A 22,526-nucleotide genomic window follows, 5' to 3' on the forward strand; every position below is an offset into this window, starting at 1 on the left:
CGGATAGGCAGGTTACAATTTCAAGAAGTAGATGGGAAAAAAAAGAAACATTCGCAAGTACCTAAATGTAGGATTTAAGGGCGCATGTCTCCCCCTGCTGGTTGTGGTGGTAGGAAACCGAACCTAGACCACAATGGTACTGGGGAGAACTTGAATTGGAAAGGACCCTACAGCAAGAAGAATAGGTGCTTCAGAACCCACTATCCATCACAGGGTCCTTACCCCATCCATCATAGGGTCCTTACCCTAACCAAGAGTAAAGAGACTAAAGTGAGTGAAGGTTAAAGAATTCGTGGCACCAGTAAACTATCAATAGATGCTGATTTACAAATCTTGGTAAATTAATAGGAAAGGAAGAAAAACGTTTACGGTGGTTTAGCTACATAAAAATATTCACTATCAATCTTCATGAATTGCTTATTCTGTATATCTAATTATATAGAATCATCGCATAAAATAATCATAAAAATTATGCCTATCATTAGTCTTGATTCATTTGGTTCCATTACGATACTTGTCTGAAGCTTAAGTTATTGGTACAGCATGGCTGTCTGCTCAAGATGTAGGTAAAGTCAAGGAAGTTTGGTTTATTTGCCCCTTCGGAGGACTAAGAGGGCCTCATGCTTTCGCATATTTCACTGATTCTTTTTTGCTTGGTATGCATTATCCCCTCACCTGCTTCCATTATTGCAAACCCAACTTTTAGCTGTCTTTAAAGCTTTACCTGCTGGTCTCTTTCTACTCCAACAACCGAAAAAGAAAGGTTTTTTTTTCTCCCTTCATGTTATTGTTTTGTTCAGAATCTTTTGGTACTTATCCCATTCTCTTTCATATTGCTTATTACATCATGTCTTATTTCCCATATCAGATTGTAAGTTATTTGAAGGCAGACTTTTATTCTTTTTTTTTTTGAATTTTATTTTTGTTTTGTTTTTTATTTAAGTTCAGGGATACGTGTGCAGATTCGTTACATAGGTAAACTTGTGTCATGGCGGTTTGTTGTACAGATGATTTCGTTACCCAGGTATTAAGCCTAGTATCCATGTTGTTGTTTTTTAAATTTTTTATTTCCATAGGTTTTTGGGGAACAGGTGGCATTTTGGTTATATAAGTAAGTTCTTAAGCGGTGATTTGTGAGATTTTGGTGAACCCATCACCTGAGCAGTAAATACTGCACCCAATTTGTAGTCTTTTATCCCTTACCCCCTTCCCACCCTTTCCCCTTGAGTCCCCAAAGTCCACTGTATCATCCTTATGCCTTTACATCCTCATAGCTTAACTCCCACTTACGAGTGAGAACATACGATGTTTGGGTTTCTATTCCTTAGTTACTTCACTTAGAATATAAGTCTCCAATCTCATCCAGGTTGCTGCAAATGCCATTAATTCATTCCTCTCATAGTTTATTTATTTGCCCCTTCGGAAAACTAAGATAGGACCACACCTCATGCTTTTGCTTATTTCATTGATTCTTTTTTTGCTTTGTGTGCGTCGTACTCTCACCCACTTCCATTATTGCAAATCCAACTTTTAGCTATCCTTAGATTTACCTACTGGTCTCTTCCTACTCCAACAACCAAAAAAAAAAAAAAAAAGTTTTTTTTCTCCCTTTACTTTATTAATTAGGTTTTGTTCACAATCTTCTGGTACTTACCCATTCTCTTTCATATTATTTATTACAGCGCGTCTTATTTCCCATATCAGATTTTAAGTTATCTGAAGGCAGATTGTTTTATTCCACTTCAGAAGAAGGCAATATATTAATAGCTTCATGGATAAAAGCCACGGTTTTCTTTTGTTTGTTTGTTTTGGTGAGACGGAAATTTGTTGCCCAGGCTGGAGTGCAATGGCACGATCTCGGCTCACCGCATCCTCCGCCTCCCAGGTTCAAGCGATTATCCTGCCTCAGCCTCCCGAGGATTACAGGCATGTGCCACCACGCCCGGCTAATTTTGTATTTTTAGTAGAGACGGGGTTTCACCGTGTTGCCCAGGCTGATCTTGAACTCCTGACCTCAGGTGATCCGCCCGCCTCGGCCTCCCAAAGTGCTGGGATTACAGGCGTCAGCCACTGTGCCTGGCCAAAGCCATGGGTTTTTAGTTGAGTCCTAATGGGCAAAAACGCCACACAACTGGAAAAAAATACCACCTGCGTCATAAACTTGTAAGGAATCATAAAAGGATGCATATAAAGCGGCCCGGCTCCTAATTACTTGGTAATTGTTAACTATTGCTTTCACTCTGCCCCCAAAACAAAAGCCTTACATGGTGTAGGCATATTACTTGTTGGTAAAGCTGACTGCTAACAAGTACACCCATACCCAGTAATACATTAGAATTACCTGTGTCTAGAGGACTAACGTGATTAACCACGACCTAGCAGCACTTACAAAGGCCTGGATGACCAGTATAAAACAATTCCCCACTATCTAAGTCAGCACTGTCCAATATAACTTTCTGCGATGCTGGGAATGGGCTATATATAATCTGCACTGTCCAATAAAGAGGTCACTGAGCTCTTGAAATGTGGCTAGTACAACTGAGAAACTTATCCAGTCGTTAGTGACCATCTTATTGGACAGCTCAGCTCTTGAATCTGCCTCGACCCGTCAACTCTTTAAACTCGCCCATGTCATCTTTTTCACTAGCGAAATAATTCTTTTTCTAAGTAACCTTCACTGATTCAAGGCATCAGAACGTCAACTGATCCCAAGCCCTTTTTTTCTTTAGCTGTTACACACGTGTGTTCACCGTGAACCTTCACCAAGAAACAGCATCCATATAAAACCCATAGCACATGACAAAGTCAGTCAAACATCAAAGGTCATGAAATCATCTACTTAAAATAACTCATCGCGCCTCGACCTCGTGAAGCACGGTCTCGAGGGTGGACGGGAACAAAAAACAAACAGGGCGACAGGCGTAGAGAAAATGCGAGGAACACGCGGGGAGGTCTGGCGCCCCTGTCACGGCGACTCCAGGCTGAGGCCGCCCGCACGCCCGCTCTCCCACGCCGGGCACTGTCGCTCCCGGCACGCGCACAGGCCGGACACGACTGGCCCCGGCCCCCACCCCCAACGGCGGCACGGCGGCACGCACCAAGACAGTGCGAGAGTCGCTCCTCTCTCTGTATCGACTCCAAGCCGGCCCCACCCCCGGCTCCTCTGAACCCCGCCTGGAAACCGTGCCCAAGCCGCTCATTGCTCAAGGCCCCCGTACAAAATGGCGGCGGGGCCTGAGGAACCAACCATAGAGACGCCCGCCGGCCGCGGACAGAGCGTAGGCCTCTGAGCGCTGGCCCCGCCCCGCGCCGGCCTGGTCTTCCGGCGGGGGCGGGGAAAGGGCGCGTTTCCAAGGGCCCTTCTAGGAGAACAGCTTGCGGTCTCCATGGTGCCGGGTCATCCGAGTCGGGTCACGTGGCTGGCGAAAGCCGTCGCGGAGGCGTGGGGAGGAGAAATGGGCGGGAGGCTGTGGGGATAGCGAGACACCCAGCGACGACGAGGTTGTCATGGTGCCGCGGGGCCGTGCTCGCGCATGCGCCACCTGACCCACAGGCCGGTCGTGGAGCTGCGACCCCGGCCCTAGGTGAGAAAGGGAGGGCTCGGTCCGGGAGGAGGGGAGCAGGGATGACGGCAGGAGAGGGATTGGGCGAGGAGCGTGGGGAAAGGAGGTGGAAGTAGGGGAGAGAGGAAGAGGAGCGAGTAGGCAAGAGGGGCAAACTGGGACTTTCGGAGGACGGAGGGCCAAATGGTGGGAGCAGGGCTTTGGTTTGCTGTGAGGGGCGTGGGAGAGGGAATCGCGGGTGAGGAGGGGGCTGCGTGTGGGGAGGAGGCTTGTGTGAGGGGCAGGTGGGCCCTGGTCTAGCCCTGGGCGCAACCGCCAGCCGGCTGGGCGGGGAGAGAGCTTGGAGTCCAGCCCGGCTGGGAGCTGAGGGCCAAGCAATGGGCAGGTGAGTGGGCGCCAGAACTAGTAACTGGGCGAGGGTCCTGGGCTTCCGGTTTGAGGTCGGGGGTGGTACCCTGTTCTGGCTCCAGGGCACAGGTGTGCTGCCTTTTCCAGAGACCTGCCGTCACCCACGTTGCTGGTTGTTTCCCCTGAGTGGCCAGCTTGCCAGGCTTGGTGTCGGGGGTAGTGTTTCTGGGGAGAAGGTGGGCAGTGCCAAGTAAGGAGTTAAGTGGTTAGTGGGTGGGTTCGGGGGAGCTCTGATCCCGGCCCAGGTCACAGGCTGGAGCTAGGCTCCCTGTTATTGCTCAAGTCCTGGCAGTATGCATTGCCTGGGCGTTTGCCCTGGAAGGCTGGTGGTATGCCAGTCACAGCACAGTACTAGGGTCTGCCCAGTTTTGCCCTGCTGAGCTGGCAGGCTGGTGGATGCCTGGAGGGTGCACATGCTGCCTGGCACAGATGCAACGTGGGCTGGTGCGAATGGGTAGGTGGGCACTGTTACTGTGAACTAATTGCAGCAGGGGATCGGAGAAAGTTCTCTAAGCTCATCTCCCCTTTGAAAGGTGAAAATAGAGCCAAACTGGTCTAAAACATAGGAAATTGTATGGAATTGGGGTTCAGGATCTTTGACACGAATTTTCAGCCAAGTTGGAGAAATGGAATGAATGTGGAAGGGAAGATGAATATTAGACATTTAGGTAGACAGGGTTTTTCCACTGTTAAGATACCCAGACATTCTCCCAGAATGGTATCCCTGAATATGGAGGCCAAAAGAAAATGACTTCGGAGAAAACCTAGTAATGTATTTATAATTCTAACGGGGATTACTCAAGGTTTTCTTTCTGTGACCTTATCACTTTATTGTATTTAAGCCTCTGGTTGGGCTTTTACCTCACACTTCTGTCCAGGCACACATGTTATACACGTGACACATTTTAAAGGGAACTTGAGCTTCCAGGAATGTTGCCAAGTGTCTATAAAAGGAGAGATCTGAAAGCAGCATTTCAGATCCTTTTCTTGTAACCCTGGATCCCTTTTTTAATCATAAGGACAAATCTTCACAAAGATTGTTTGTGGATTAGATCAACCCTTAATTTGGATGGTGGATTTGTCCCTGACGTTTCAACTTAGAATAAGGGGTAGATCAAATATCTGTTTCCTGCAGGGGCCAGACGTGGAGGTTAGATCTTAAGGTGACCGTGGTGTTTGGAAATGCAGAATCTTGACCTTCAAGCTGTTCAGGTATTTCTGTGACTGCTAAGCTACTAGAGCTGTCAGAGACTCAGCAGGTCAGAGATTTGTTGGAATTTATTACTCTGTTGAATGCCTCATGTTAATTGTTGGGGGCTGAGGTTGCAAAGATGAAAAAAACAACTCGAGGTTGAGGAGACAAATAATTAGACTAATGTCAGAAGTGCAAAAAGAGTAGTAAGAGCTAAATGCTTTGGAGCACTTGCTAGGATTTTGAATTTTGTCCCCTTATATAAACTTATATATTTATTGATTCACTTTCTTTATTTCTTTATTTCTTTTTTTTTTTTTTTTTTGAGACGGAGTCTCACTCTGTCACCCAGGCTGGAGTGCAGAGGCACAATTTCGGCTTACTACAATCTCTGCCTCCCAGGTTCAAGCTATTCTCGTGCCTCAGCCTCTTGAGAAGCTGGGATTACAGGCACACATCCCCAAGCCCAGCTAATTTTTGTGTTTTTAGTAGAGACAGGGTTTCACCATATTGGCCAGGCTGGTCTCCAACTCCTGACCTCAGGTGATCTGCCCGCCTGTGCCTCAAAGTGCTGCTGGGATTATAGACGTGAGCCACCTTGCCTGGCTCTGATTCTCTCTTTTCTTTTCTTTTCTTTTCTCTTCTTTTTTTTTTTTTTTTTTTCTTTTGACAGAGTCTCACTCTTCACCCAGGCTGGAGGGCAGTGGCAACATCTCGGCTCACTGCAACTCCACATCCCAGGTTCAAGGGATTCTCCTGCCTCACCCTCCCAAGTAGCTAGGATTACAGATGTGTGCCACCACACCCAGCTAATTTTTGTATTTTTAGTAGAGACAGGGTTTCACCATGTTGGCCAGGCTGGTCTCGAACTCCTGACCTCAGGTGATCCATCCACCTCTGCCTCCCAAAGTGCTGGGATTATAGGTGTGAGCCACCACACCCGGTCTGATTCACTTTCCATTATGAGTTTTAGTGTGTACTATCCTCTCTGGGAAACTTTTGGACAATGTGTTACATATACATGCATAAGAGGCCCAATTAGGGTAAATTCTGACAGTTTTGGAGCCTAAATTAGCCCTTTTAATGCAGAGTAAGGTACATGTGTTTGTAAAGCAGCGTGAGTGATTTCCAGTCTATGCCAGGAAGCAGGAAGCAGAAAGAACACAGTGGGTAAGAGCTTAGTAATCCATTTTCAACTCCTAGTCAGTGTGAGCATGTAACTTTATTGTAAACTAATATCTAAGAGGAAAAAAATCAAGCAACTTCCCGAGGTTTTCAGACTTTGCCTTGCAAATTTTGGGGTTGAGAGCACCAGTAGTAAGTGAGGCTTTATGTGGTGCTATGTGTGAGTGGGTCCCTCAGCCACTCCCAGGAGGGCAGTGCTGCTACTCCTCCGAAAGAGTAAAGTTTGGGGAGGGATGTAGCCCTTTGTTCTACATTCCATGTGAGCCTCCCGGGCTGCAATGCTAAGGCTTTTTGCTGCTTAAGAGAACTTTACTGAAGATAGAGGCTTTCATATTTTTAATCATTTTCATATGAAAAATAGTCAATTTGCCATCCTAAAGTCGATTTTACATTCTTTATTTCCAACTGCCACCAACTCCCCAGGATCTAAATTTAGCATCTGTTCTCTTTTTAACTTACCTCTGTGATACCTTTCCTCACCTACCATAAGGGTCATAGTTGACCCTCCCATAACAAAAGACAGGTTAACAAGAGAAAAACATAACAGTTTTATTTAATCAAAGTTTTTTTTATGACACAGGAGTCTTCAGAATTGAAGCCTCCCAAACTCAGGGAAAACTGTCTATTTTTATGGTTAGGTTTGATGAAGAATGGACGGCTGTGTAGAAATATGATTGGACAAAAAGGGTATGATCTGGCTGGGCATGGTGGCTTATGCCTGTAATCCCAGCACTTTGGGAGGCTGAGGTGGGAGGATTGCTTGAGTCCAGGAGGTTGAGACCAGCTTGGGCAACATAGCAAGACCCAGTCTCTACAAAAAATTTAAAAATTAGCTGGGTGTGGTGGTATGCGCCTGGAGTCCCAGCTACTCAGGAGGCTAGGGCAGGAGGATCACTTTAGCCCAGGAGGTCGAGTCTGCAGTTAGCTGTGATCGTGCCACTGCGCTGTAGCCTGAGCAACAGCGTGTGATCCATCTATAAATAAAAAACAAAACAAAAACAAAAAGAGTATGATCTACTAGTAATGGACTGAGGTGGGAAACCCAGCAAGGTCTGTCTGTCCAGAATTATTCTTGACCTCTGTGTAGCATTCCTTCCTCTCTGTTATAGGGCAGGACCCATTCTGGAATGAGGGTTTTATGATCTGCTATCGGACAAGACAGGTCAGATAATTTCTTTATGGCCAGGAAGTCGAGGCTGCAGTGAGCCGTGTTTGTGGCCTTGCACTCCAGCCTGGGCGACAGAGCAAGACACAGTCTCAGAAAAAAACAAAAAGCAACAACAAAGTGCTCATTATGCTAAAGTGCCATACTTGGGAGTATTGTTTTCTGAGCCTCAAAAACCGATTGTCAGTGTTTCAGTATTTTGACTCCATGATCAATTATCTCTTATCCTACAAATTCTCAATAAGCCAGAATAAATTCCTGTGTATTTTCTGTAGCTCCATTGACTACACTTTAATAATAATAGCAAGACCTTTTTCATTGTTTTGCCACAAGGATTGTAGAAGACTAAATTGGGATGCATTATCTAAAGTACCTGTAAAATAATCCATGTTTAGTAAGATAATGTGAAACTTCAAGAACCTAAGAACCTAAGTAAGGTTCTTAATTAGTTGCAACTAACATGAGCTACCCTCCTAATCTAAATCAACAGCCTGGTCCGACATGAATTAGTTTGAATGCCCATCCACAAGCCTCATCTACTTCCATTTTGGAGATGGCTTCTATTCACTTTTGGACAGTATTATTTTAGGAAAATTATACTATGCACATTTGTTGAATTTCATACAAAAGGATCCGATTTAATTAGAGATATAGTTTTACACTTTAGTCTACTTTTTAAGCTTGGCCGTCCATGCTGTCAAATTTCATAGCTGTCAGATAGACATTGCTTTTGCATAGTTCTCTGCAAGTTGTGACAGTGCCACTGTTTATCTTTTATAGCACATAGGATTAAACGTGTGACCTGTGGAAGAGTGCTTGATTTGATGTCAGTTGAATGAGGAAGCCAGTCCCCTTAAATGAGTTAGATACGGGGCAAAATGATTTTTACTTGGAATTGTGTTTAAAATTCATTCTCATTCAGTCCAGTTTGTGTTCCCTTTAGTCTGCTCCTACAGTATGCAAAAGTACGAGCAAGAGGGTTGCTTATAAGCATCCTTGTCTTCTATTTAATTTTATTTTGAACTGCTTCTAGGGTAGTTAATGTTCTTCACTAGATCTTATATTAGCAGGAATGTCCAGACTTGGCACTCCAGGGTATTCCAGATACAGTGGTATTTGGCAGGGGGCTTGTGTTTGTCTTCACTCAAAGAACAACAGGATAGAGTCAGGAGTGCATCGTGAATTAAAACATCACAAGGCTTTGCTTGCATCTTCCCAGTTTCATTATTGTCATGTTCCCTGTTGGCCTGTTCTCCTTATGCCAGCGGTATTCCTTGTGTTATTATCATGCTGGCCTTACAGTTGCCATTCCTTGGTGACTCAAATGGCCATGTTAAAATATCTGGAATGTTCTTATCCTCAGCCAGCAATTTGAAGGGCCGATTGGTCTTATTCTTGGCACTGTTGATCTAGGTCTGGATCTGCTGTGGACTAGCTGTTTATCACTGGAGCAAATATAGGCCTCTCTCCTGGGCTTCAGTCTTACATGTGACTGCCTACCCAGGATCTCCACTTAGATGACCCACAGTAACTTCAGTCTCTACATGACCAAATCTACATGACCATGCCACCCTGCCCCACCCACCCAACTCCCTTCTGTGCACTTCTTGGGCTCCCTAGCTGAGAAAGTGGTACCACCATCTTCCCCCTACCCAGTCCCATCAGGTGGGCCTCCATGTTTTTCTTCTTCCCATCTCTACTGCCACCACCTTAATTCACCTGGACTGTCACGGTAGCAACTAAATGATCTCAATGCCACTCTTGCCCTTCTCCACTTTAGCCTCAGTTCAGCATCCAGAATGCTTTTAAAATGCAAAGCTGGTGTACACTTGTAATCCCAGCACTTTGGGATGCCAAGCCAAGCCAAGGCCCAGAGCCAAGCCCGTGGTGGAAGGATTGTTTGAGCCTAAGAGTTCACGACCAGCTGAGGCAACAAAGTGAGATCCTGTCTCTACAAAAAACAAAAAATTAGCCAGGTGTGGTGCTACATGCCTGTTGTCCCAGCTACTCCGTAGGCTGAGGGGAGGATCGCTTCCATCTGGGCAGTTGAGGCTGCAGCGAGCCATGATCACGCCACTGCACTGCAGCCTGGGTGACAGAGTGAGACACTGTCTCAAAAAATAAGATAAATAAAATGCACATCTGATCATGTCACACTTCTGGTTAAAATTCTTCCATGGCTTCCCATTGCTTTTAAGTTAATATCTAAAATCCTTCCAACATGGATTCCAAGGTGTTGCCTGTCTATTCCCTGACTACCAGTCTGGCATCAGTGAATGGCATTGTACCCTTCTACACTGTGCTCTGGCCTCCCTGGCCTTTCAGTTCTTTGCTTGTGCCAAGCCCCTTGCTCCCTTAGGGCCTTCACACTGCCTGGAACATGCCTTTCGCCTAACTCCTACTAATTCCCAATCCTCCAGATCCCAGCTACGGTGCACTTCCTCAGTCCCCCAGACTGTTAGCCTCTCCCATTTATAGCTCTTATCAAAATGGTCGCTAGTTGAGTGATTACTTGATTAATGACTGTCTCTCTCTAGACCATAAGCTACAAGAAGGAAGCGAAAGATGCCTATTCTGTTCATTCTATATCCCCAGTCCTTGCACAATGCCTGATTTACAATGGCATTTGATAAATATTTTTAAATGATTGAATGTAACTTATCTGAGCCTCAGTTTCCTCCCCTGTAAAGTGAGATAGCAACTGAAGATGACATTGTGAGGCTCAAGTGAGATAACACTAATAGCAACGCATATTATAAGCTCTTTATTATATATGATTTTATTTGCCCATAAAAGTGTTTTTTAAGCCTAAAAGTAGCATGCATGTATAGGGAGTTGTTTTTGCTCTCTGTTCAATATCTCAGCCAAAGGATTTAGAGGTTAATTTGAGAAACACAACACTGTGGGAGGTGGCAATAGGTCATGAGTCTGCAAATGTACACGAGGAAAGCAAGCCTTGTGGTGTCTCTTTTCTCCTCTCCCCTTTCCCCTCTCCCCCTCCTTCTGCCCTCTCTCTTCTCCCGTCTTCCTTTTCCCTTCTCTTCACTCCCCTGTCCCCTCTCCCCTCTGGTGAGTTCATTTCGTTACCCATTGGAAAAAGCCTAATCAAATGTGCCTTTGTTAGCAGTTTACAAAGCGTATGCTGAATGTGGTTTGTGTGCCTTGAATTTGTAATGGAATTAGAGGGCAGCCAGAGGACTGTGAATCTCCTTATGGGTGGAAACCATTCTGTTTAGTAAACTTGAAGCTTTTGTCAGTTGAAACCTCTGAGAAAATAAAGCTAAAGTGGGTGAGGCCAGTGTTCTTTGCCCATACTTTATTCACTGTTTGGATCACCTGTTTCAGCTCTCCAGGCAGTGACTTCTTATATAATTGTTTTTCATAGGGCAGTCCAGATGAAAAGAGTACCCATGAATCTGCCTCCAGCTGAATAAACCATGGAGAGGAAAAACCCATCCAGAGAGAGCCCCAGAAGACTCTCTGCCAAAGTAGGCAAAGGCACAGAGATGAAGAAAGTGGCTCGTCAGCTTGGGATGGCTGCTGCTGAGTCAGACAAGGACTCTGGCTTTTCAGGTTAAAAATATCTTATCCTTCCTCTGTTTTGTGAGTGAATGCTTTGCCTGAAAAATTTCCTCCCCAAAACTCATTTATGTGATAAGGATGGGATGCTTTCACACACAGGATAAATACTTACCTGCTTTAAAATGGTAATTCTGATGCCATATGTCAGGGTACCCATCAAAGTCACCACAGGGTTAGTTCTGAAAGAATTATTTAACATCTTTTTTCAACTTAGACTCTGAATCTTACACTTCCAACTATTGCAATTGGTCACTGGAAAAAATATTTAAATACTCATAATTCTGTTGTTTTACTTCCTTTTTCACAGGAATTATTACATTGTAGGGGAAAAATTGCTACTGCATGTAGTTGCCATGTAACAAATTGGAAGACTGCCAGTTAAATAAAAGTAATACTGTATATAATTTGTAAGGTAACTTTTTCATTGAGAAAGTAGTTTTGCTGTGTTTAGAAATGTACGCCTCCAACAACCCCTCCCCCAGTCTCTATGCATTTTGTATTTGGACTGTGAGCCACCTGGCCTAGCTCTAAACTTGAGTATCTATTAGAGATAAGAAAATAGAACAGTTTTCCTTACAAGTTTTTCTTAAACCTTACCCAAAAGGGCTAGCTGCATATATATTGAATCATTCAATTTTGTGCTGGGGCTCTTTTTTTATTTCCCGCTCTGAGGGTAGTGGCTTGAATATGGCGCTAGTGTGATTTTTGGCGCGGGGATGCAGAGGGGTGATGCTGAGGGATTCTGGTCAAGTCAACATCCTGAGAGTAGAACCCTCTCAAGGAGAAGATTTATATTATCCAGACTCACAAAGACAAATCAATCAATTTTGATTTATTAACTTATGGTGAGAAATGCAGCTGTTAGGAAAACTAGAACTCTCTTGTCTTTAGATTGGCATATTTTCTCCCTGTAGGCATGCTGCTTGAAAAGGCAAATTATAAATAGACTGTTGCTCAAAGAGGAACAGAGCGCCAACCAAGGGATTAGATTAAAAGGAATTAGTTGCCCTGCCCAGGGCCAGGACAGTCCAGGGAAGGGCGGGCCAACCTTCCCTTTGGATTTTTCTTCTCTCTCTCAGCATTGTTTCCTAAGCCTGCCTCATCATAAGGCTCACCTGAGGCATTTGTTAAAAATATTGATCACCAGATCTCCCTCCTGGAGACTCTTTCAAGGGTCTGGACAGGGCCTGGAATGTGGGTTCTTTTAAAAAACAAGTGTTTCTTTTGTATGATCAGACAGGTTTGGGAAACATTGGAGGCCTAGTGCCTCTTTTTTTCTTTTAGTATCACGTTTGCTTTTTGTTTATGTTTCATTTCATGAATACGTGCTCATTGTAAAAGCTTGGACAGGTAGGAAAGCATGAAGAAGAAAAACATTATCCATAATCTTACCATCTATTATTTCCAGTACTGTTGACATTTTGACACTTCTAACAACTTCAACTTTGTCAGGCCAGTTGTTTTAAGAATATTGTACTACTCAGATATAAGGTGGTATTAAAATAATCAAACTCATTATGCCCCAGAAAGTAGCCCCAGTGAATGCCACTGGAATGCTTCGAGCCACTCTTGGGCCAGGTGCCAGTGATTTCCTCACTGCCTGAGTTATTCCAGTTACCTTGGAGTAGGATGAAATTTGCAAAATCAAGACAATTTTTCCCATTTTAATTACCACATTTGTAGTTCAAAAAATTTCAAATCTATACAAAAGCAAATGAATACCCCATATATCTATCTTTTTGCCATATATGCTTTCTCTCTCTCTCTCTTTACACACACACACACACACACACACTCTCTCTCTCTCTCTCTCTCTCTGAATTATTTGAAAGTAAATTGCAAACACTTGACATTTTACCCCATATAGCTTCAGTACAGATTTCCTAAAAACAAGGACATTCTTCTATGTAGTTATAATATCATTATCATACCTAAGAAATTTAACACTGATACTTATCATTAGCTACACTCCATATTCAGATTTTCCCCCATTGTCCCAATAATGTCCTTTATAGCTGTTTGTCTTTTTGTCTGTTTTGGATCCAGAATCCAACTGAAGATTGAGCATTGCATTTAGTTGTCCTGTCCTTTAGTCTGGTTTAGTTTATAACCACTCCCCTATCTTTTCTTTCCTTTTTTTCTTTCTTCTTTCTTTATGACATTGACATCTTTGAATGAGTCAGGCCTGTTGCTTTGTAGAATGTCTCACACTCTGGATTTTCTGGTAGTGTCCCCATTATTAGGGTCAGGATTAGCATCTTGACCAGAATACTATGTTGTTGATGTTGTATCCTTCCCATTGCAACACATTTGGAGACTCATAAGTTAGTCTTACTCTTGGTGATGCTCTGGTTGGTTATCACTTGGCTAAGATAGTGTGTACAGATTTCTTTACCATTAAAGTACCCTTTTCTCTTTGTAATTAATAAGTAATTTATGGATAATACTTTATAATTGTGTGACTATCCTATTCCCCAACAAACTGTTTACCAGAGTTAGCATCCATTGATGATCTTTGCCTGAATCATTACATTGGTGGTTTAAAAGTGGTGATCTTGGCCGGGTGCGTTGCCTCACACCTGTAATCTCAGCACTTTGGGAGGCCGAGGCAGGTGGATTACCTGAGGTCAGGAGCTCGAGACCAGCCTGACCAACATGGAGAAACCCTGTCTTTAATAAAAATACAAAATTAGCCGGGCGTGATGGTGCATTCCTGTAATCCCAGCTTCTCGGGAGGCTGAGGCAGGAGAATGGCTTGAACCCGGGAGGCAGAGGTTGTGGTGAGCTAAGATCATGCCATTGCACTACAGCCTGGGCAACAAGAGCGAAACTCTGTCTCAAAAAAAAAAAGGGGGTGATCTTCTAATTTTACCATTCTTTGTACGTCATTAGCTGACATTCTTCTGTAAAAAGTGCTTTCCCTCCTCCTTCTTCTTTTGAGTATCACTAATGTAGTCATGGAATTCTTTTGTAATTCAGTTTGTCAATCTGTTAAAATCATCATTTCTGATACTCAAATTGTCTCAAATTTGACCAGGAGGAGTCCCCTCAAGATAGCTCTTGTGTCTCGTTGACATGTCTCTGTTAGTGTTTGAGCACTTCTTTGCTTTCTGGGACAAGCAGCTGTCCAGGCTCATCTCGTATCTTCCCTGTCAAAGTCTTGGAATCAGCTGTTTCTCCAAGGAGCCCTCATTTCCTTTATGTGCAGAATGGCATTTAGAAACCAAGATCTGGGCACTCAATATGTACATTGCTTCTGGGCTAATTTGTTTTCAGTCTAATGATTCTTAACTAGAGGTGTATATTTGGATTACTTGTGTTTTGTGAAATACACCTACCATGGAACCAGGTAAATCACGTCAGTAGATCAAGGGAAGGATCCCAACATTTATAGTTTTTTAAAAGTGTCACTGGAGATTCTAAATCATATTTCCATTGATGTATATCCTTCCAGTCATACAGTCTTCCTTAAGCTGGAGAAAATGCAATTGTTTTGAGGTTTACAGATTGGTTTTGTTTTTTTAATTGTAATTACATCTTGTGGTATCCAGAGCCTCTGAAGGTCTTAATCCTACCTTGGGCCATACTCGTCTCCTTTCTCAACACAGATTCTCGAAAGTAATAAACTAACTTTGAAACCTTGAATCATTTCTCCTGTAGACTGATGATGATTACTTTCATGTGAGCCCTAATTGAGGCAGGTTTTTGTCTGTAAGAGAGTTAGAAAGGAAGTCAAACTTGTCCTAGGGCAATAATTCTTAATCTTTGGTGGAGGAGGGATTAATTATAGATCCCATTGAAAAGCCAATGAAAGCTAAAAGCCTCCTTCTCAATAAAATTCACAAAAACACATCACAAGTGTTGCATTCAATTTCAGGAGGTCTGTAGCTCCTTAGGAGCCTGGTTAAGAGCCCCTAGTCTAGAGCCTAAGTGAGTTGACCATTCTTCTGCCCACCAGATGGGAGCTCGGAATGTCTGAGCTCTGCAGAGCAGATGGAGTCCGAGGACATGCTGAGCGCCTTAGGCTGGAGCAGAGAAGACAGGCCGAGGCAGAACTCCAAAAGTGCAAAGAATGCCTTCCCTACCCTGTCTCCCATGGTCGTCATGAAGAATGTGCTTGTCAAACAGGTGAGGAGGACTAATATCACCTAAAGTCTTTGCAAATAAAAATCTCTTCGCTTCCGTGTATAAAGGAAGAGATTTATATTCTCTGCCAAGGAGAGATTTTAGAAACAGACCATTAGAACCACACCAATGTGTACTTTCTGTCCTGGAGAGCGGATGTTATCTTTCAAGTGTGACACTGTTTTAAAAAGGAATATAAGAATCATGACATGCGTTCTCATTTTTGAGACAGTTAGGTTGTTTTATTTCTGTATTCATAGTTTGTCCAAAGAGACCCTGAAATGTATGTAAAGGAACCAAGCAGAAATGGCATCACTTCAATGGTGCATTCTAACATATGGCAGAGTTTAGGGTAGAAACAAAAGATGCTCTTTTTAATATGAATTGCCCTGGGAATTTAGGAATGTAGAATGCATTTATCTCAGAAGTAGAGGCAATTTCCCTGTTTCTTATGTCATATACTGAGCATTTTCTTAGTAGTCAGCCAGAGCCTGTCATTAGTGACGAAGCTGCTCCTGGTTCAAGTATGGGAATACCAGCAGAATCCACACAGTGTTGTGGAGTGGAAACACATCCTGTTTGGGGCTTTATTACATAACTATGTTTATTATATGATTATTGTTTAGATATGAAAGAAAAGATTTAGATGAAAATCTAAGTTAAGCTCTAGTGTTTGAAACTGAGAACTTGATCATATGAACTTGGTTAAGTTAGAATAGAGAAGTCTGAGAATAGAAAAGATTGATTTCAGCCAAAGAAATTTAATCTTACCGTACTTTCCTCTGAAAATATATCAGTTTTCATATGGGTCCATTGATGAGGCTACTTGAAGATAGTGAAATTTTAAATCTGGCTTGAGTAGTTGACTTTTCCCCCCTTAGGGTAAAAGGTGAGAACATGGCTTTAACCTGACAGGAAATCTTAATGTCTTAGCCTAGTTGTATATGAGGAACACAAACTGATTTTCAACAAGGCAGACTGGTGAGTTCTGAAAAGGAATTTGAAGATTTTTGCTTGGTAAATCACATCTCAGCTGGAAGCATGGCTCTCCTTATTGAAAGGAAAAGAAAGAATAGAGACAGGAAATGGAGCCCACATGAGATTGCTCCGGCCCCACCAGTGCTGCCAGTGCTTCTCCTGGGCTTCCTTTCTCCCAGTTCTTTTTCTCTCTGCCTTCCTCTCTGGCTTCCTTGTCCCTTTCTTGTGTCTGTGTTTATATCCCTTCTTTGTTGTAGGCTAGGCTGGCAGCTCCAGAAGGCTGAGAACAGCCCACACACACAGTTACGGAGTGAGTAGGCTTTTCCAGCAGAGCCACATTCTTCAAGACAAAGACCCGCCAGAAAAGCTGCTGGGCCTGATCAGGAGCTAAGAGACTTGGGGACAAGCTGACCTAAGGGAATAGTCTAGGAGTTTTGTTTCGTTTTTTAAAAACATACTAGAATCTAGCATATTCTAAAATTAAAATAATGATACACATTTAAAACTCTGCATGTTGTGTAATGTCTTGATTATGGCTGCTTGGTTTTAGATATTTTTCTTTTGAGAGTCTGATTCCACCTCTGTCATTAGACAGTGTGATCTTGTACATAATTAACCACAATGGATATCAGTTTCTTCATCTTTAATATGAAGGGTTTATGTGAAATGATTCTGAGATCCTGTCCAAGTCTAAAATTTTGTTCTGTATTCCCTCAGGTGATTTCGACATGAATAATACAATTTGTAAAATCTAATAATTGGAACAAGTCAGCTAAGTATCTGTTAGGAGAGTGGGCATAACAGTAGCATTAGGAAGTACAGTCCAGTAAAATCATGGGAAAACAATGCATTAGATATTTTCCAGATCCATTTGCCTTGTAGGTCATCCCTAGAGAGGGCATGAAGTTTTGCTTCTGACTGAGCTGGAACAGGCTGATCTCTACTTCAAAAGACCTCTTGATTTTGGATCTCCTATGACAAGGAAATATGGTTTCTGGCCCTAGCATTGCTTGCCTTAGTATATCCCGGAGTATATTTGAACATCAAGAGGACTCTAGATCGTTCCAGCCTTTGCATGGGAAATGAACTGGCCTAAAGTTCCTAACCTTGCATCCAAGAAACTGAAATGTGTGCAAAATGGTGCGCGCACGTACATGTATGGGAAGACAGTTCGTAATGTTCTTCAGATAAATCAAATGACCCCACCTGACCCCACTGATGATGTGAAACTCTGTCAGGCTTGCCCTCTGCCTGGCTTTATCTATACTTAGATTTTGGGGACCAGGTTGGAACTGGATTGGCTTTCAAACATTGGAGACAAGTAGCCATGTCCTTCTTTATTAGATTTCATCTGAATCAATACTTTAATTAAAAAATAATGTATAATTGAGGAGTAATAAACAAAGGCAGTATAGCAGAATGGCTCAGATGGGTTTTAGAGTCAGACAGAGGATGGAATCCTAACTGCATCACTTAGTAACTTGATGACTTAAAACAAGTTTTTTTGACTTTCTAAGTCTCAGTTCCCTGTTTATGAAGGGAAATGGTAACTGCCTCATGAGGTTTTAAATAGATTAAGTAACTCATGTAAAACATTACACATAGTGGTAACCTATAATCAGCACCAATACATGGTAGCTGTTATTATTTTGAATGGTTTTATGATTGTTGGATGTCACTGCCTTAAAAACAGGAACCCATAGACTCCTGACAATATGGGTTTTTTTCTTTTCTTTCTGTTTTTTTTTTTTGTTGTTGTTGTTGTTGTTTTTGAAACCAAGTCTTGCTCTGTCACTCAGGCTGGAGTGCAGTGGCGCAATCTCAGCTTACTGCAACCTCCACCTCCCAGGTTCAAGCGATTCTCCTGCCTCAGCCTCCCAAGTAGCTGGGACTACAGGCGCACACCACCAAGCCCAGCTAATTTTTTGTATTTTTTAGTAGAGACGGGGTTTCACACGTTGGCCAGGCTGGTCTCGAACTCCTGACCTCAGGTGATCCGCCTCCCTCAGCCTCCCAAAATACTGGGATTACAGGCATGAGCCATCACACCTGGCCCAATATGTTACTTTTTAATCAAAAGTTATTTTCAGGTAAAAGAGGTTCCAGGTGTGACTAAATGAAGATACACTTTGGTGTAAAGTCACATTTTAACTTACACCAGGAAATCCATATTTTTGTTGTTTCAGTTGTGACCTTAGCTATGTCAATACTTTACCTACCCATTTATTTTTCTGAGTGATAGCACTTGAATAAAAATAGGTATTTCCTCCAGTTTTCCCTTAGAAAAAGTTTTAAAAGTATTTGTGATATCAGACACAAATAGATGTTGAAACCACTATGTGAGAGAAGCACTGTCCTTGAAATTGTTCTAAGCATTTGAGTATCCACTTGCCCCTTTGACAGAAGCTTCACTCCTCTATCCTTTCAGCAGTAATGAGTAGTGTGCTGCTCTCCTCCTTTGTCTTCAGGGCAGCAGCTCATCCCAGCTCCAGTCGTGGACTGTCCAGCCCTCCTTTGAAGTGATCTCAGCACAGCCACAGCTCTTATTCCTTCATCCACCTGTACCATCTCCTGTCAGTCCATGTCACACTGGTGAGAAAAAGTCCGACTCCAGGAACTACTTGCCCATTCTGAATTCTTACACCAAAATAGCCCCACATCCAGGCAAAAGGGGCCTTTCCCTTGGCCCAGAAGAAAAAGGAACAAGTGGAGTGCAGAAGAAAATCTGTACTGAGAGACTTGGGCCTAGCTTGTCTTCCAGTGAGCCAACCAAGGCTGGTGCTGTCCCATCCAGTCCCTCGATGCCAGCACCACCCAGCGCCAAACTTGCCGAGGACTCAGCTCTGCAGGGTGTGCCCTCTCTGGTGGCAGGTGGAAGTCCACAGACTCTTCAGCCGGTATCCAGCAGTCACGTGGCTAAAGCTCCCAGTCTGACCTTCGCTTCCCCCGCCAGTCCTGTCTGCGCATCAGACAGCACTCTCCATGGGTTAGAGAGCAACTCTCCCCTTTCACCACTGTCCGCTAATTATAGCTCACCTTTATGGGCTGCAGAGCACCTCTGCCGCAGCCCAGATATCTTTTCAGAGCAGCGGCAGAGCAAACATAGGCGCTTTCAGAATACCCTAGTAGTCCTACATAAATCTGGTTTGCTGGAGATCACTTTGAAAACCAAGGAGTTGATTCGTCAGAATCAGGCAACTCAGGTAGAACTAGACCAGCTAAAGGAGCAAACCCAGCTGTTTATAGAAGCCACCAAGAGCAGGGCCCCTCAGGCTTGGGCCAAGCTGCAGGCATCTTTAACACCTGGGTCCAGTAATACAGGCAGTGACCTAGAAGCATTCTCTGATCACCCAGACATATAGCACAGAGGCATATTTTCCTGTTACTTGAGTGGTTCTTTTAGCTCATTTGCTGTTACCTACTCCTGTTTCCCAAAGCTTATGTAAGAGCTTTTCCTTCTAAACTTAAACTGTGTCGTGGTTCACTTAGGAAGCCACGTGCCAATACCTGGCTGCTGTCTTAACTTGTGGTCTGGGCACAGGATACATATGTCCCCGTCCCACTGAGGACCTCAGTTTGGGAGTGCCCTTGAGCCCCTTTTCCTTAGCCTGCAGGTGCTTCAATGGATCATGGGGCAAAGCAGGAGATGATTGTGTGGGGCTCTTCCTGCTGTCACCTCCCATCATCCCACTCTCTCACCAGGATCAAGGGTACAGTAACACGAATGAGCATACAGAGCAACGCCTGTTGAGCCAGGGAGTAGGTGACACAAGGAAACCTTCATGGATCTTCCCTTGCCTGTCTTAGTCACAGAGAGAAATAAGAGGAGGTTGTTTGCATTCCACAAGGCATCGTACTAGTTGGGTGAGACCTAAAATTCCCTGGGCACAGGTTGCACCTGGGTGTGAGCACTTAATCACTCAACGCTTTGTTTTCTTAAACTTGAAAATCAAGGGAAAGAGTAGTACCATCTGACTCCTACACTTTCATTACAAGTCAGATTTTTCTTAAACTAGCAGGCAAAAACAGTACTTCCAAATTTTAAGGTATGGAATGAATGCAGTACATCTGGAATTGTAGTCGATGAATTGCTTTTTTGACTTAGAAGCTGAAGAAAATAGACATAGCCGGCATATCTCATGGTCAGGAGCTGGACGATTCTGGTAACTTAGGCTTTTTTTCTCTCTTCTTTTGAAACAGTGTAACCTGTTTTATGTCTAAAAATCTTAAGGATAGTTTCAGTGGTTCCTGGGATGTAGTATAAGTTAACTCTGCTGCCATCTTTTTTTTTTTCCTTTATTTTGATAAGTGATTATTATGCTTGATAAACTTTGAATTAAATACAGTTGTCTTGAGGGTATGATAAGTCCACAAAAAATTGGAAAGCATCTTACCCATTTTCTTCACATCCCAAATTTTCATTTGTTCCATGTCATAGTGATGGGAAGCAGTTACAGAGCAGCGTCTTCTGTGTTTCCTTCATGTGTTAGATATTGGCAACAAAGCCAGAGGTGTAGTGTTGGTTATATGAAGTTCATCTCGAAATGGAGACCATGACCAGAGTTTCCGGATGATACACGTTCTTTTCAGCTTCATTATATAGGCAACTATGTTTCTAAATAGTAAAGTTTCAAAATATTCTCTCAATTTAAAATTTCATCCTCTTGAAAATCTTTGTTCTTTACAAAATTATCTTAATAAGTTCTATATGGTCAGCTTCATCTTCCTTTTTTTTTTTTTTTTGAGATGGAGTTTCACTCTTGTTGCCCAGGCTGGAGTACAATGGTGGGATCTCGGCTCACTGCAACCTCTGCCTCCCGGGTTCAAGTGATTCTCCTGCCACAACCTCCCAAGTAGCTGGGATTACAGGTGCCCGCCATCATGCCCAGCTAATTTTTGTATTTTTAGTAGAAACGGGGTTTTACCGTGTTGGCCAGGCTGGTCTCGAACTCCTGACCTCAGTTGATCCGCCTGCCTCAGCCTCCCAAAGTGCTGGGCTTACAGGCCTGAGCCACCACTCTCAGCTCAGCTTCACCCTGTCTGCAAAGAAAAGTTTTACCAAGACCAGAAGTTAAATATGACATTTCCTAGGTAGTTGTAACTCTAACATAGTTTAAAAAGTATGTGGCTTCAGATTGCCTATACTTTGTTCACAAATGTGTGATTTAGATATGACTGATTTAGAAGTGAACAACTTGGTAACATCCCTAGACTCCACTCATCAATGCAGAATTATTACCTGCTGTTTGCTTTCTGAAAGAATTTCAGAAATCAGAGCAAATGTGTCTTTAGGCACATTCAGCTCCTTTTAATATTTTTCTCTTGGCCCACTCTCTTTGCCTCCCCTGAATCTGTGTGGTACTATAGCAGCTCTACTCTGTGCACCATGCTAGGAAGCTTCCTTTTTGGCAGAATATGTTTGGCAGCAAAGCTATAGAGACAGGTGCATTCAGAACATCCTGGGCACCAGTCATGAGTCTTACTGTGTCAAAAATCTGAAAACACTTGCTGAGAACCAAATTTATTCCATTGGAAAAACCCTCTGTGGAGCTATAAGCCTCTTGGACTCTTCTTCCTAGATTAAGGCTTGCATTTCCCTCCGTGTTTCAGTAAAAGATGATGAAAGCCACTATCAATCCTCACTGCTGAGTGGCAGGGAGAAGCAGCACCACTCTCAGCTCTTTTCTAATCTTGTAACTTAGTGCTAGAAGTCTCTCCAGGCTATTACCATGGGCATTTGTTCTCTGTTGGAGCTGTAAGCAGATGAACCCAAGTAGAGAAGATAGATCTTGGAAGGAGAGATCCATTGAGTCCAGAAGCCAGATCAGCAAATGGAGGAACCTCGGAGGTGACCAGAAAGATCTCCATCGGTTGCCCAAGGCTGTAAGTAGTGATGGTTTTAGCGATGAATAACGTAATTGGCTATGAAGTACTGTGGCAGAGCTGCTGTTTTCTGAAGGTGAGAAGCCATTTTTAGCTCAGAGCAACCCTTAAGAGAACTTTTGGCAGATTTTGTTGGCATTATTGAAATATATATAGAAAAGTTGCTGATTGCAATGGTTATGGGAATGGAATTTAATGACATTTGTAATTTATTACACTCATTGGTTTTTATTGATTATAGTATTGTCTGACTTTTTATTTTCTACTATGGTTCCTTTAGCAGAAAAGTAACTTTTGTGCATATATTGAAGTGGTTTTTCAGCTATGAATTCTTTAGGGTAGAAATTTATTTAGCAAATGTGAATTCTTTTGAGAAAGTATGAAGTTTTGCAGAAATTGACTGTGAAATGTCAGAGAAAAATAAAAGTCACTTACTTGAAACCTA

General features: G+C 43.1%; 1 protein-coding gene across 4 annotated transcripts; it reads left to right on the forward strand.

Annotated features, from left to right (window-relative positions):
- The first annotated feature begins 3,340 nt into the window (after nucleotides 1–3,340).
- On the forward strand, nucleotides 3,341–22,526 carry CIPC (CLOCK interacting pacemaker). Of its 4 annotated transcripts, none has more exons than XM_522913.7 (4): nucleotides 3,341–3,584; nucleotides 10,899–11,086; nucleotides 15,054–15,223; nucleotides 18,667–22,526. In XM_522913.7, exons 2-4 carry the CDS (start codon nucleotides 10,951–10,953, stop codon nucleotides 19,558–19,560), a joined length of 1,200 nt encoding a protein of 399 aa, XP_522913.1. In that variant the 5' UTR covers nucleotides 3,341–3,584; nucleotides 10,899–10,950; the 3' UTR covers nucleotides 19,561–22,526. The 4 variants fall into 4 exon arrangements, with proteins under 4 accessions (XP_522913.1, XP_009426466.1, XP_016781969.1 ...); XM_009428191.5 differs by lacking the exon at nucleotides 3,341–3,584 and adding an exon at nucleotides 3,859–3,948; XM_016926480.4 differs by lacking the exon at nucleotides 3,341–3,584 and adding an exon at nucleotides 4,043–4,425.

Source organism: Pan troglodytes, chromosome 15, assembly GCF_028858775.2.
Source record: "Pan troglodytes isolate AG18354 chromosome 15, NHGRI_mPanTro3-v2.0_pri, whole genome shotgun sequence".
NCBI lineage: Eukaryota > Metazoa > Chordata > Mammalia > Primates > Hominidae > Pan > Pan troglodytes.